The sequence below is a fragment of the Pongo pygmaeus genome, chromosome 1 (genome assembly GCF_028885625.2).
Source record: "Pongo pygmaeus isolate AG05252 chromosome 1, NHGRI_mPonPyg2-v2.0_pri, whole genome shotgun sequence".
NCBI lineage: Eukaryota > Metazoa > Chordata > Mammalia > Primates > Hominidae > Pongo > Pongo pygmaeus.
This window is the reverse complement of record NC_072373.2, coordinates 31,616,834-31,629,533: the sequence shown is the minus strand read 5'-3', so window position 1 is coordinate 31,629,533 and position 12,700 is coordinate 31,616,834. Positions and strand designations below refer to the sequence as shown.

At 34.4% G+C, this 12,700-nt stretch overlaps 1 protein-coding gene and 1 long non-coding RNA gene across 10 annotated transcripts in view; one reads left to right on the top strand and one right to left on the bottom strand.

Moving 5' to 3' along the window:
* Positions 1–12,700, top strand: part of SPATA17 (spermatogenesis associated 17) — a 233,311-nt gene that overhangs the window by 132,280 nt on the left and 88,331 nt on the right. For all 7 annotated transcript variants that reach the window (XM_054478256.2, XM_054478281.2, XM_054478296.2 and 4 more), the window contains 2 exons: positions 4,331–4,534; positions 12,131–12,279. In XM_054478256.2, coding sequence (XP_054334231.1) covers positions 4,331–4,534; positions 12,131–12,279 — 353 coding nt within the window. The remainder of the gene's footprint in view (positions 1–4,330; positions 4,535–12,130; positions 12,280–12,700) is intronic.
* LOC129031715 (uncharacterized) overlaps positions 5,765–12,700 on the bottom strand; it is a 54,543-nt gene continuing 47,607 nt past the window's right edge. The window contains exons 2-5 of one of the 3 annotated variants that reach the window (XR_008501101.1): positions 12,083–12,256; positions 9,976–10,013; positions 6,786–6,883; positions 5,765–6,667 (exon numbers count right to left, since the gene is read on the bottom strand). This is a non-coding gene — a long non-coding RNA (uncharacterized LOC129031715). The remainder of the gene's footprint in view (positions 6,668–6,785; positions 6,884–9,975; positions 10,014–12,082; positions 12,257–12,700) is intronic. The other 2 variants (XR_008501102.2, XR_008501103.1) reach the window with 2 other exon arrangements.

The window sequence follows — 12,700 nt, the reverse complement described above, 5'->3', positions numbered from 1 at the left end:
AAATATTTCATTCACAGTTATTTGGCCCACTTGTACTTTTCTAGTTATTAGAGAGAGATCTTTACTACTCTTCCCTACTGGCTTAGTATATCATTTTTTAAAAGCAAATGTGATTAAAACATAGAAACCAAACATATTTTAGACACACCTCCTTTAGGAACTGTTTCTCTGTCATGTTATTCAGAAATTTTTAATCGAGGCAAGAAAATAGTTTTAAATTTTATTCCTATTTGTGGTCAGCCACTCTTTTTTGCTGCGTAATTGTCATTTGTAAAAGTAAAACTTGAATTCTTCCACCTATCCTGAATACTTAATCGTTCTTCATACCCGGAATAAACAGTTCCTTGGAAATCATGAGAAATTGTTATTTCTGTTATGGTAAAATATGAAATTAGGACATTAGTAATTGTGATTTGGGAATTGTAGGTGTACACTATCCTGTGTCTTATTTTTCCTATTTCATAGAAACTTGTTTTAAAAGTACACGTTGGTAACAAAGAGAAGAGAAAAAAATTAGACTATAGCTTCCCCCAGGCAATTACAAAGTAAAGGTCAGTGTATGAGTGGAAAATGGCCATAAAAAACATTTTTCATGGAATAAAATAGTAGGTGCTCCAAATAAAACAAGTATATCAATTTCTTTTCAAATCAATTGTACCATTTTAACACTTTTCCACATAATACTTAAGTATAAGAATAAAAACTGAGAAAAAGAGCCAATTGATAGATTGTTAGAAATACAGAATGGTTCAAAATATTAATGTAATGCTAAGGGTGACTGGGTAACAAATGGTACATTTGCTCGTTGCTCAACCTGACATAATTAATATTCTAGGTCATGCTTAAGTTCCCATGATGGAGAGTCTGAAGGGGGAAATTCAAGAAAAATATATATCTATTATATAACTCATTGCCTTTTTTTTTTTTTTTTTTGCCTTTTGACGAGTCAGAATCGTAGCCTTTAAAAAAAAATCAGTGCTTTCACACCTCATTTGCCATATTCACCACTGGGCCACCAGTCAGCAGCCGGGCCTGATGCAAGGAGGTCAGTAAGAAGCTATTAGCAGAGTCCTCTCCTGAGATTTCTTGGGTCTTATTGAGTTGAATGTTAGCATGACAGTACTGCAAATAACTCAGTTGTAGGCTTTTTCTTTTTTTTTTAAGCAGTTAGCACAGATTTCCCCATAGTGTTGGTCACTCTAGAAAATTATTGCTGAAAATGAAGTCCCCAAAGCTAGCTTGGCAGTAGGCCTTCTAAGTTGTGAAAAATGTGAAAACTGAAAAATATGCCATGGTCCCCGAGGATTAACCCTGTCTTTTGTGACTCATAGTAATATTTTTAAAAATCAACAAGAAACCATTATTCATAGGTGGCTTACTAATGATGAAATATGGCAATTGAGACAATAGTATGTTAAGGTTGTTGTACTTATTTAAAGAAATAACAAGTAAATGAATACTGTATCAATATAAATAAATAGGGTATTTACTTGCTGTAAGGATCGTGGGAGTGCTGGACTGTTTTTATTGACATAACTTAGCAAATGTATTAAATTAATTTCTAAAACACTGACACCTTGAAGACTTTAAATGATACATTTGAAATTCAATTAAAATATATTTTCGATCTATATTTGATTTAAATTGCAAAGAGAATACACATGAGGAGGTCTCCATATAGGTTGCAAAATATGATTTAAGAAAGCTATCATGTCTACTGATCCATTTGCATTTCCCATCTAGCCTATGTATACACGTGCATGCAAATGTGCAAGGCGATCAAAGAGGATTTCTAATGGGGTAAAGTTAATAGCCGGTAGCAGTTATTCAGGTAGGTAGATATTTTCAAATGATAAATTATAATCTAGCTAAATTGTATGTATTTTACCATTTTAATCTGTAAGGCTGTAGCAATGTTAATAAAAAACTAACAGACTTCAGTTTATTAGATCGTCACTGATGAGAATGGTATTCTCATATCATTTTTATAGACTGTAGATTTAGTTATACTTTACGTCACAATAGTCTTTTAAAAATATAACATTTATTTTTTTCTTGGTACAATCAATAAATTCTAATCTTAGAAAATCACCCTAGAAATTATCTTTATAATTGCCATCCACTTAAAAATTACTGTCCATGGAAAGCTATTGTCTGTGTATTTACCTTGTCTATATTTACTGTTATAGAGAGAACATGTTAACATGACATTAAAAATGGTTTACATAACTGCCTTTAATGTTTTTCCACACAGTGTTTTTCTTGTATCAATTGTAATAGAGAATAAATCTCTAAGAAGAGCCAGTACAAAAATATTTTTAAATGTTTAAATGCATTTACATTAACTGCTTTGTATCCAATAAAATTTAGTCTCCAATTATAAAATAGGAAAATTTGAGTTGGAGGTGACTCAAGTAGGTCTTTGACAATGTGTTTTAAAGCAAATTGAAACTGTTCTGTTAAAAAAGAGAAAAATGGTATAATCTGTATATTCTTTGAAAGCAGTCAATACAATTTTGAAATAAGTCTCAAACTTTTTATTAAGATATTTATGTTGCTTTGGAAAGCAAGAGTGAAATAGAAGTTTTCATGGGCCTTTCTCAATTGTACATTGTTCTTCTAGATGAGCATTTAACATTCATTTATTGAGTGCCTACTAAGTGCCATGTACCCTGCTAGGCCCTGGGGTTGCAAAAATACCTGGAACAGACTCTCTGTGCTCCAACTTCTAGCTTGTGGAAGACATACATGCAAATATAATTTTGAAACAGTGTAATGTGATAGGTGTTGTGGTGGTTATCCCCACAGTAAGGAAGCATTTGGGATAGGACATTGCGTTTGGGATAGGACGTTGCATTTGGGATAGGATGTTGCATTTGGGATAGGATGTTGCATTTGGAATAGGACGTTGCTTTTGGGATGGGACGTTGCATTTTGAATGGTACATTGCATTTGGGATAGGACGTTGCATTTAGGATGGGACGTTGCATTTGGGATATGATGTTGCATTTGGGATAGGACATTGCATTTGGGATAGGATGTTGCATTTCGGATAAGATATCGCATTTGGGATAGGACGTTGACTACAGCCTGGGTAGGTATTTGATAGAGGTTAACACTTATTGCTGAGTTAGGCTAGAAATATAAACTTTTCTTAGTTTTTCAAAGACAGCTATCTTAGTTAATGCTTTGGAACTGCTGATTCCATGAAGTAAATGTAGCATACAGGAATGTTTATAGATATGTTGATGGCATAAGAGAAATCACATTTTTAGTAAGAATGGATACATTTAATATATAGTCCAGAGTGTCTACAAAGACACCAAACAAGTTATATTGCCCTTTAAAATGTAACTTCTCCTTTTAAATATGCATTTGTGTATGATATTTACATATACACATATGTGTATATATTTTGATATAAGACTTCATGGAACCATATATCAAAGATTGGTATCTAATACCATTAAAATATAATACCATCAAAATTTTGTTCTATGCAGTTTGTATATTCAAACAACATTAAATTTTCAAAAATGGACACTGCTAAATTTGACTTAACATTTGTCACACATACATCTATTGAACCTCTATTGTGTGGTAGGTACTCTTGACTATTTTGATGCAGTACATGACAAAGTCATTGATAGAACAGCAAGGATAATATGACACTACAGAAGCATAGCACCTAACCACATGAATACAACTCATGAAATACAGGATGTTATTTTGAGTGATGTATAATATAGTATTATAGCCTCTATTATAGGCGATACCTGTAGCATTATAGGTGATACCAATTTGATTATTAAAGTACAAAAGTCAAGATAGCTGCCCTTAGTTTATGTAATGAATAATAATTAAAATAATCCGTCAAATATTTGAGTACGTATTTTGTACCTGAAACTTGTTCAAGCATTGTATATTTGACTTCCTGTGAATGAATGTATGACTTTCACGTATAGTTAAATATACATAGCATATAGTTAGAATACAAAATGAATGGCTTAGGGTCTTACTGTAATTTTTTCTTAAGTATAGTGATATAAAAAGTCTGTGTGACAGATAGGAACTTGAGCTCACTAGTTTTTAAAATGTTTAGTGCTCAATCCTGAAAGATATTGAAATTGTTGGTCTAGAGTAAAGACAAGTATGAGTATTTTGTAAAATCTCCTTAGGTAAATCTGGAGTCCACCTCTGGTTGAGAACCACAGTTGTAGTTTAAAATATTCTTTAAACATAAGAAAAAATTTCATGGTACAACTGTATCTTGCTTTTATTTCATCTGAAAATTAAAAATAAAAATCAAAATTGCTTTCTTCTTCTTTAGATTCCAGGAATATACAATTCACCCTTCAGAAAAGAACCTGATCCACGGGAGTTGCAATTACAAAAGGCAAAGCCTTTAACACACCGAAGACCTAAAGTTAAGCAGAAGGACTCCACCAGCCTTACTGATTGGCTAGCTTGTACAAGCACCCGTTCTTTTCCTCGGTCTGAAATTCTACCACCTATTAATAGAAAGCAATGTCAGGTACTAATTTGCTATATAAGAATTCTGTCATTAATTTTATTCTCACTGTTTTTTTGCACTTTTTATATAACACTGTCTTAATTTAACCATTTTTAACTATACAGTTTAGTGGGATTAAGTACATTCATATTTTTGTGCAATCAGCTGTCGCTAGAACTCTTTTCGTCTTGTAGAATTAAAATTATACCCACTAAGCAACTCTCCATTTCGCTTTGCCCCATCCCCTGACATGACTTGTTTCACTTAGCACAATGTTCTTAAAGTTCATCCATGTTGCAGAATGTGTCCGAATTTCCTTCTTTCTTAAGGCTGAATGATATTCTATTTTATGTACATACCACATTTTGTTTATCCATTTATCTGCCAATAGGCATTTGAGTTGCGACCACACTTTATGTATTGTGAATAATGCTGCTGTGAACATGGGTGTAAAAGATCTTCTTGAGACTTGTGTTTTCATTTCTTTTAAGAATATACTCAGAAGTGGAATTGCCAGATTATATGGTAATTATATTTTTAATTATTTGAGAAACTGCCATACTGTTTCCCATAGCATCTGTACACATTTTCCATTCCCATCAACAGGGCACAAGGGTTCCAATTTCTCCACATTCTTGTTACAGTTTTGATTTGCATTTTTCTAATTGTTAGCGATGTTGAGAATCTTTTTATGTGCCTGTTGGCCATTTGTGTGTCTTCTTTGAAGAAATGTCTATTCTAAGTCCTTTGCCCATTTTTGAATTGGGCTGTTTTTTGTTGTTGAGTTTTAGGAGTTCTCTATATATTCTGGGTATTAATGCCTTATCAGATACATGGTTTGCAAATATTTTCTCCCATTCTATGGGCTCCTTCTCTACTCTGTTATAGTGTCTTGCTTTTTAAAAATATAGGGCTGGGCACAGTGGCTCACGCCTGTAATCCCAGCACTTTGGGAGGCCAAGGCAGACAGATCACAAGGTCAAGAGATCAAGACCATTCTGGACAACATGGTGAAACCCCATCTCTACTAAAAATACAAAAATTAGCTGGGCGTGGTGGTGCACCCTGTGGTCCCAGCTACTCGGGAGGCTGAGGCAGGAGAATCACTTGAACTCGGGAGGCGGAGATTACAGTGAGCCGAGATCGTGCCACTGCACTCCAGCCTGGCAACCGATCTCTCTCTCTCTCTATATATATAGTCTATAATCTATCTATCTATCTATATAGATTATTGTTTTGTTCCATTTTTTTGACCAGAGGAAAATTATTTTTTGCAACTCTAATTTTAAATAATAAACATAAAGTAATTTACAAATATATACCAAAGAAGTGAACAAACACTTCTTTGGCATTAAATCTTGTTATAATGAATAAGAAGTTAAAACATGGATTATTTCCTAGAATCTAGATTTTTTTATGTAAAAATATTGTTATACCACTACTTGTTATAACCTGTTGTTGCTGGGAATATATGTACTATCAATTTTATTGAATTTAACCTCTCATTTGAAGCTATATGTCTTTATATGCCATTTTAAACATAACTTGGGTTTGAGTAATTTTAAAAATGTAAATTTGAGAATTAGAGATAGCTGAAAACAAAGCAAGACTCATAGTAGAGATGGGAAATCTTCACTATAACTAGATTGTAGTACAACAGGTTTGGCAAATGACTTCCTGAGGCTAAAGGGTAGAGTGGGGTGGGGTGAGTGATGATTGTCACCATCCTAAAAGTCCTGGAGAGCCACAGGTCTATCATCCCAATCAATAATTAAGCTGCCACCATGTAGTATCAACTACATTGTGTTAGATTTGGCTCACACAGTTAAACTCCCAGAACTCCTGACCATTAGCTCCCTGCATAGGCGGCCCTTGTGTATCTGTATTGCTGTATAATAAATTTCTCCAAAATCTATTGGGTTAAACCAACATACATTTGTTACTTCACAGTTTCTGTGGGTTTGCCATTCTAGGTACTGCCTTTGGTGAGTTCCTCTTACTCAAGTTCTCTCATGATGTTGTAGTCCAGATGTCAGCCAGGCCAGGCACAGTGGCTCATGCCTATAATCCCAGAACTTTGGGAGGGTGAGGTGGGAGGATCACTTGAGCCCAGGAGTTCACAACCAGCCTGGGCAACATAGCGAGAGCCTGCCTCTAAAAAAAAAAAAAAAAAAAAAAGATGTCAACCATGACCGTGATCTCATATGAAGGCTCAGATGGAGGGTAGGGTTAGGAGGGCAGTGAAATCCTCTTGGTTGGTTCCCTCACTCACATGGTTGGGTGTTGTCATGCCTCAGCCCCTCCTCACATTGGCATCTTCACAGAGCTGCCTCACAACATGGTAGCTCACTTCCCTCTGGGTGAGTGATCCTAGGGGGAGAGAGAGAGAGAGACAGCTTTCAAAACAGAAGCCACAGGCTTATAAAGCTAATGCTACAAGTGACATCCCATCACTTCTGCCATGTTTGAAATGAGTAAGTCTATTTTATATTCAAGGGCAAAAGACTACACAAAGGTATGGATACCAGGAGGCAGGGGCCCTTGGGAGTCATCTTAGAGACTGCCTTTTACACCCCCAACCATTGAATCATCCTTGCAATAAGATAGCCCTGCTTTCTATTTCATTAAAAATCTCCCACTTTACTGTAATTATTTGTGGTATATGTTGTGTTTCCATTCTCTATAATTACATCCTTAATCCCCTTTATTTGTATCTTTTTTTTTGCTCTCTCAAAACTACTAACTGATAATTAATACTATTAACTGATGGTTTATGCTGTCTTAGAGAAAGAGCTATAAAATATAATTGAAAATATATAGTCAGTTTCCCCCTTGGACTGCTTTCTCTTTTTCTTCATCTCTGATTCAGTTCCTATGATATTCTATTTATATCCGTATTCTTTTTTTGAGATGGTGTCTTGCTCTGTTGCCCATGCTGGAGTGCAGTGGAGGGATCTCAGCACACAATTACTTCTGCCTCCCAGGTTCAAGCGATTCTCCTGCCTCAGCCTCCTGAGTAGCTGGGATTACAGGCACCTGCCTCCATGCCCCGCTAAGTTTTGTATTTTTAGTAGAGATAGGGTTTCACCATGTTGGCCAGGCCGGTCTCGAACTCCTGACCTCAGGTGATCTGCCTGCCTCGGCCTCCCAAAGTGCTGGGATTACAGGAATAAGCCATCACGCCAGGCCCATGTATCAGCATTCTCAATTACCTAGTAAACTAATCCATTTATCTGAATCTGATCATTCTTTCCTTTACTAAAATGGAGTGACAAGCACAGTGGAGTGAGCAAGGGGACAGAAGAGATAGTAGGAAAATTTTCAGTTTTTTAGGGGGATATATCTTCAGAATATGGTTTCATTATTCCTTTTTAAATAAGAGTTATATCAATATTCTAGTGAAAGCATTTACAATAGTTTTAAATGTAAATATAAAATGAATTTTATATTATAACTGAATTTTTGCTATTTTGAATTATGTACATTACTATTTTTCTATTAGTGTAAGTAATCATCACATTGCATATATAACATATAACATTGCATCAACAAACAATTAAATTTATTAATTATTCTATCAAGAAAATAATAACTCTAGCATTTCCATTGCATATATATTAAGTGTTCAGTGTGTTAAATGTATTAACTGCTCAAAAGCAGTTAAGGTAGATGTAACATTGCATATTTAAATTTTTAATAATCCACACTGCGGCTGGGCGCGGTGGCTCACACCTGTAATCCCAGCATTTTGGAAGACCGGAGCGGGTGGATCACCTACGAGGTCAGGAGTTCGAGACCAGCCTGGCCGGTGAAACCCCTCCTCTACTAAAAATACAAAAATTAGCCGGGCATGGTGGCACATGCCTGTAATCCCAGCTATTTGGGAGGCTGAGGCAGGAGAATCGCTTGAACCTGGGAGGCGGAGATTGCAGTGAGGCGAGATCACACCATTGCACTCCAGTGTGGGTGAGAGAGCAAGACTCTATCCCAAAAAATAATAATAATAAAAAACCACATTGCATGCTATATTGATTTGTATAGCTATTGGTACTACATGGAATTCATAGAGTAGTTTTGCGTACAACTTTCTAGGAAATGTGAAAATTACATGGCATGAATAAAATCAGGGCATGTAAATATTTCTGAGCTGGAAACACCATGAAGGTCATCTGAACCAAAGTACCCCACTATACAATATTCACAACATTAACCATTAAACATGTAATATTATGGTATAGGTGTTTTATAATGTTATTACATTTGCTTTATTGCCCTGCTTTTAATAAACTTTTAATGATGTGTATTCTTCTACACTTGTCAGTATTCATTCTTCATCTCTGTTTCTCAATACAACCTCTGTACAACCATCTTCATTCCTTACATGGCTTTCTTCCTCCGCACCATCCTATGTACACATATACCTATATACATAAGTGTATTTAGTATGTATGGAATGCATAGGCGAAAGGTACATGTACAGAAATAATGTATGGATGATGTATAGGTATATGGAAAATATGTATGTATAAATGGTATATCAGCCCATATGGAAGATATATATATATGGTATAAGTATAAAAATAGAAAAATACACACATTTGTAAAACAACTTGTGTGTGTGTGTGTGTGTGTCTGTGTACGGAGAGAGAGAAATATATGTTTATATAGAGAATACATAAACATATGGTGGAATTTAAAAATATGTATTTATATATGTATATATGTATACTTACATATATATAAACACGTATACTCCTGAATTACATTTATCTAGCATGCTACAAAATAACGATCACGACTAATATATTCTCTTTTCTTCTTTCTCTCTTTTTTATTCCCTTCTCTTGTATTATTTATTTTCTCTTTCAGCGTTTTTTCTTTCCTTCTTCTTCTGTCTCCTTACTTCCCTATTTTAAGTTCCTCCTTCTTTTCCTCTGGCCATGTCATCCCTACTGCCCTATTCTTCATTCTCTTATCTTTCCTTCCTTCTCAATCTTCCTTCTGTCATCTTTTCTTAACTCCTTCTCCTCTCTTTACTTCCTTTGCCTCTTTTCTTCACCATTCTTCTTTTTTCTTTTCTCTTTCCCTTCTTCTTTTTCTTTTTCCCCAAATGGGATTGTTTTATGTTTTGTTTCGTTTTTTTTTTTTTTTTCTGAGCCATATTCCTGTGTGTTACCCAATAATAAAAAAGTATATATCTCATTGGTGACATTTAAGATTATGCCCAAATGATAATATTTGTACTCCAATCAGAGTAGCTTTACTTGCCAGGTGAATTTTTTAAACATCTAGGACAATTTTATGGCTTTAATAATTAAGCTTAAACATATAAAATGACTATAAATAACATGAATTATGAAAAATACAGCAGAACATAAATATATTTACTCTCACAACCAGGGCTTAGGTGGAGGCAACATAAACTAAACATTGAAAAACCATAGCTAAGAGTCCAGAAATACCTGTAGGGTCAAGTTGAGTCTTGGATGATCTAGGTATTCTAGGGATTAATTGGAAATAAGTACAATCAGCAGATCTAAAGTTTGATAGGTGAAAGGTACACATAGATATAGATATATATTTACAAAACCTGGGTTCCCATGTCACTCTAGGCATGACTGGGATAGATGATTGCCTGATATCCAAAAAAGGCAGTTTTTCAAAAGAAATATAAATCAACAAAAATGTGACGGAAGAGAAACTTGACAGCTGGTGTCAAGTTCACTAACCAAGGAGCTGGAAGACTATTGAGCTCAAAGACAAGATGCTAATTGTCTGAGGTATAAATGTGTGGACCAGACACTGCAAAGACATAGGGACATGGACACGACTGCACAAAGGTCAGGGATCATGAAGGTGGTAGTGAACCCAAAAGGAAGACTGAGTTTACTTTCATTCTAATCCTAAGCAGGGCTTCTTCTCTTTCATTTTCTAGTCTTATGGGAACTAATAAGTTCCAGAACAATAGTAGAGTAAGGCTACAAGTAGATATGTGTTATGTTTGCTTATCAACAAAGGTTAGAAGGCATAGCGTGGCCACCAAGAATACCACTGCTCCATGTGAATGCTGGTCTCTTCAAAGTCATAGCCTTGGGCCATTGTGTATTTCTTTGATGCTACTATTGCTCAAAACCTTTTAAAAACTCTTCTTGAAACTAATAATTATGATGGTAATAATAATAACAATGTAGTGGGAACCATTTTGAGTGTTTGCTGTGTTCTAAGTACATGGTAAGGGTGTCACATTATCGTACACATCTTAAGAGAAATTCTGTGATGTAGTTATTCCATTTTACATATGATGAACATCGGCATAGAGAAATAGTTTATCCCTTGTCATAAAACCAAATATCAATTTTTTAAGTCGTAGACTCTTTCAAAGTAAAAGAATAAGAATAAGAAAAAAAAGAAATCCCATTTGATTTCTTAATAGTGGACTTGGAATCATGTTACTGTACCTTTAAAAAGTAAAATTCCAATAAAAATCCATTAACTACTTTCAAATATAGCAATCCTCCTGTCCAGCTGTGAAAAGTACTAGATGATACTTATTTGCCATTTGTGTTATTTACGGTCCATGACTTTTATGGTAACTGGTTCCTATTATTGGTTTCTATTAATGTAAAACATAAGTGAACATAAATGAGGCGTGAATCATTTCTTTTTATTAGCCCCACAGTCTTCACTCAGTGCTTGCAGTAACTCCAGCTGTGTCTTGTTAGTGATAACCTATTTAAAGAGATATTTTTAAGAATAAGGAATTTGATTACAAATCTTTGTCCATTTAATATTACTTCTCTCCTATACAATAGTAAGGAAAAGAAACAATATGCAATTAATGTCACAGCAAAATCTTGAGCTGCCTTTGATTTGTATTGTGCCTAATATGATACTAATTAGACAACCAGTGGATTTTAGTAACTAGTATAAATAACAGCTAACTTGAAAGCAGGATAGGTTGTAAGTTACTTTTCACAGTGCAGCTGTGGACTTTCTTCTGCTAAGTATTTGTGTCATTAAAAGGTTGCTATTGGTATCAGAGTAATTGAACAATAGAGTTTAGAATTTTAAATAAATAACATTTAAAATAAATAAAAGTTATGGTTCTTCTGTGTTTAGGAGGCTGCCTATTAAATGTGACATTTGACATTCACCAAAAAATTTTAACTTAATGAAAAAACACATGCTCTCCTATTTCTATTTGTAGAAGGGCTGTTGGAAAGCTATGCTTAGAATTTTTTCCTAATATTTGTATTTACTCAAAAAAGGAGACAATTCTTTTTTTAATTATACTAAACAAAATGTACTTTGTAAAATTAGAAAACAAAGCAACCTATAACAAGTTTATCAGTTATAACATGAAGATCTTTTGATGTAAGTGGGGAAACTTCTGTTTAATTTTAAAGTTTTTAAATGTAATCAATTTTACTTGAGAGAACATATCTTGAAAATAAGTGACATTATGTCATATATATTCTAACTCACTGAAGAACAAATGGCGTTTTAAAAATAACTTAGTAAACCTGCTATACTTTGTAGATGTTCACTAGCCTTGGTCATCAATCATACCTCAAAAAAACTTCCATATAAAATACGTTCCTCATCCTGTCTTGTCAGGGGCCCTTCCGAGATATCACCGAAGTATTAGAACAACGCTACAAGCCTTTGGAGCCAACGTTGCGGGTGGCAGAACCAATCGATGAATTAAAGTTGGCCAGAGAGGAGCTCAGAAGAGAGGAATGGCTGCGAAATGTAAATGACAATATGTGAGTTCTTAGCTTAACAAAAATAGCTGTGACATATTTGGTACCTTAAATTTTCTAATTTTTCTATTTCCTAATACTGTAAAAAATCTTTTATTTGTGAGAAGAGGTAAAGCCACCCTTGACCTGTTCCAAAGCAATAATTTTTCAACATGCAAATGATTTAAATGAGGTCAGTATTGATGGCAAAAACTCTTTTGACAACTCAAAAGACAAAAAAAAGATCGGCATTTTGAGGATAAATGACCACTATCTATGTATCTGTGAAGATAAGTTTCTTAATTATCTATAGTGAAAGCATACATATTTATGAAACGCCTAAAATAAGATCCAGTAAGATGGAAGAAACATTTTTCTTAACGTGGACTAAATATCATTTTGATCTATTGACATAACATTGTAGTTTTAATAAATCAGATATAAT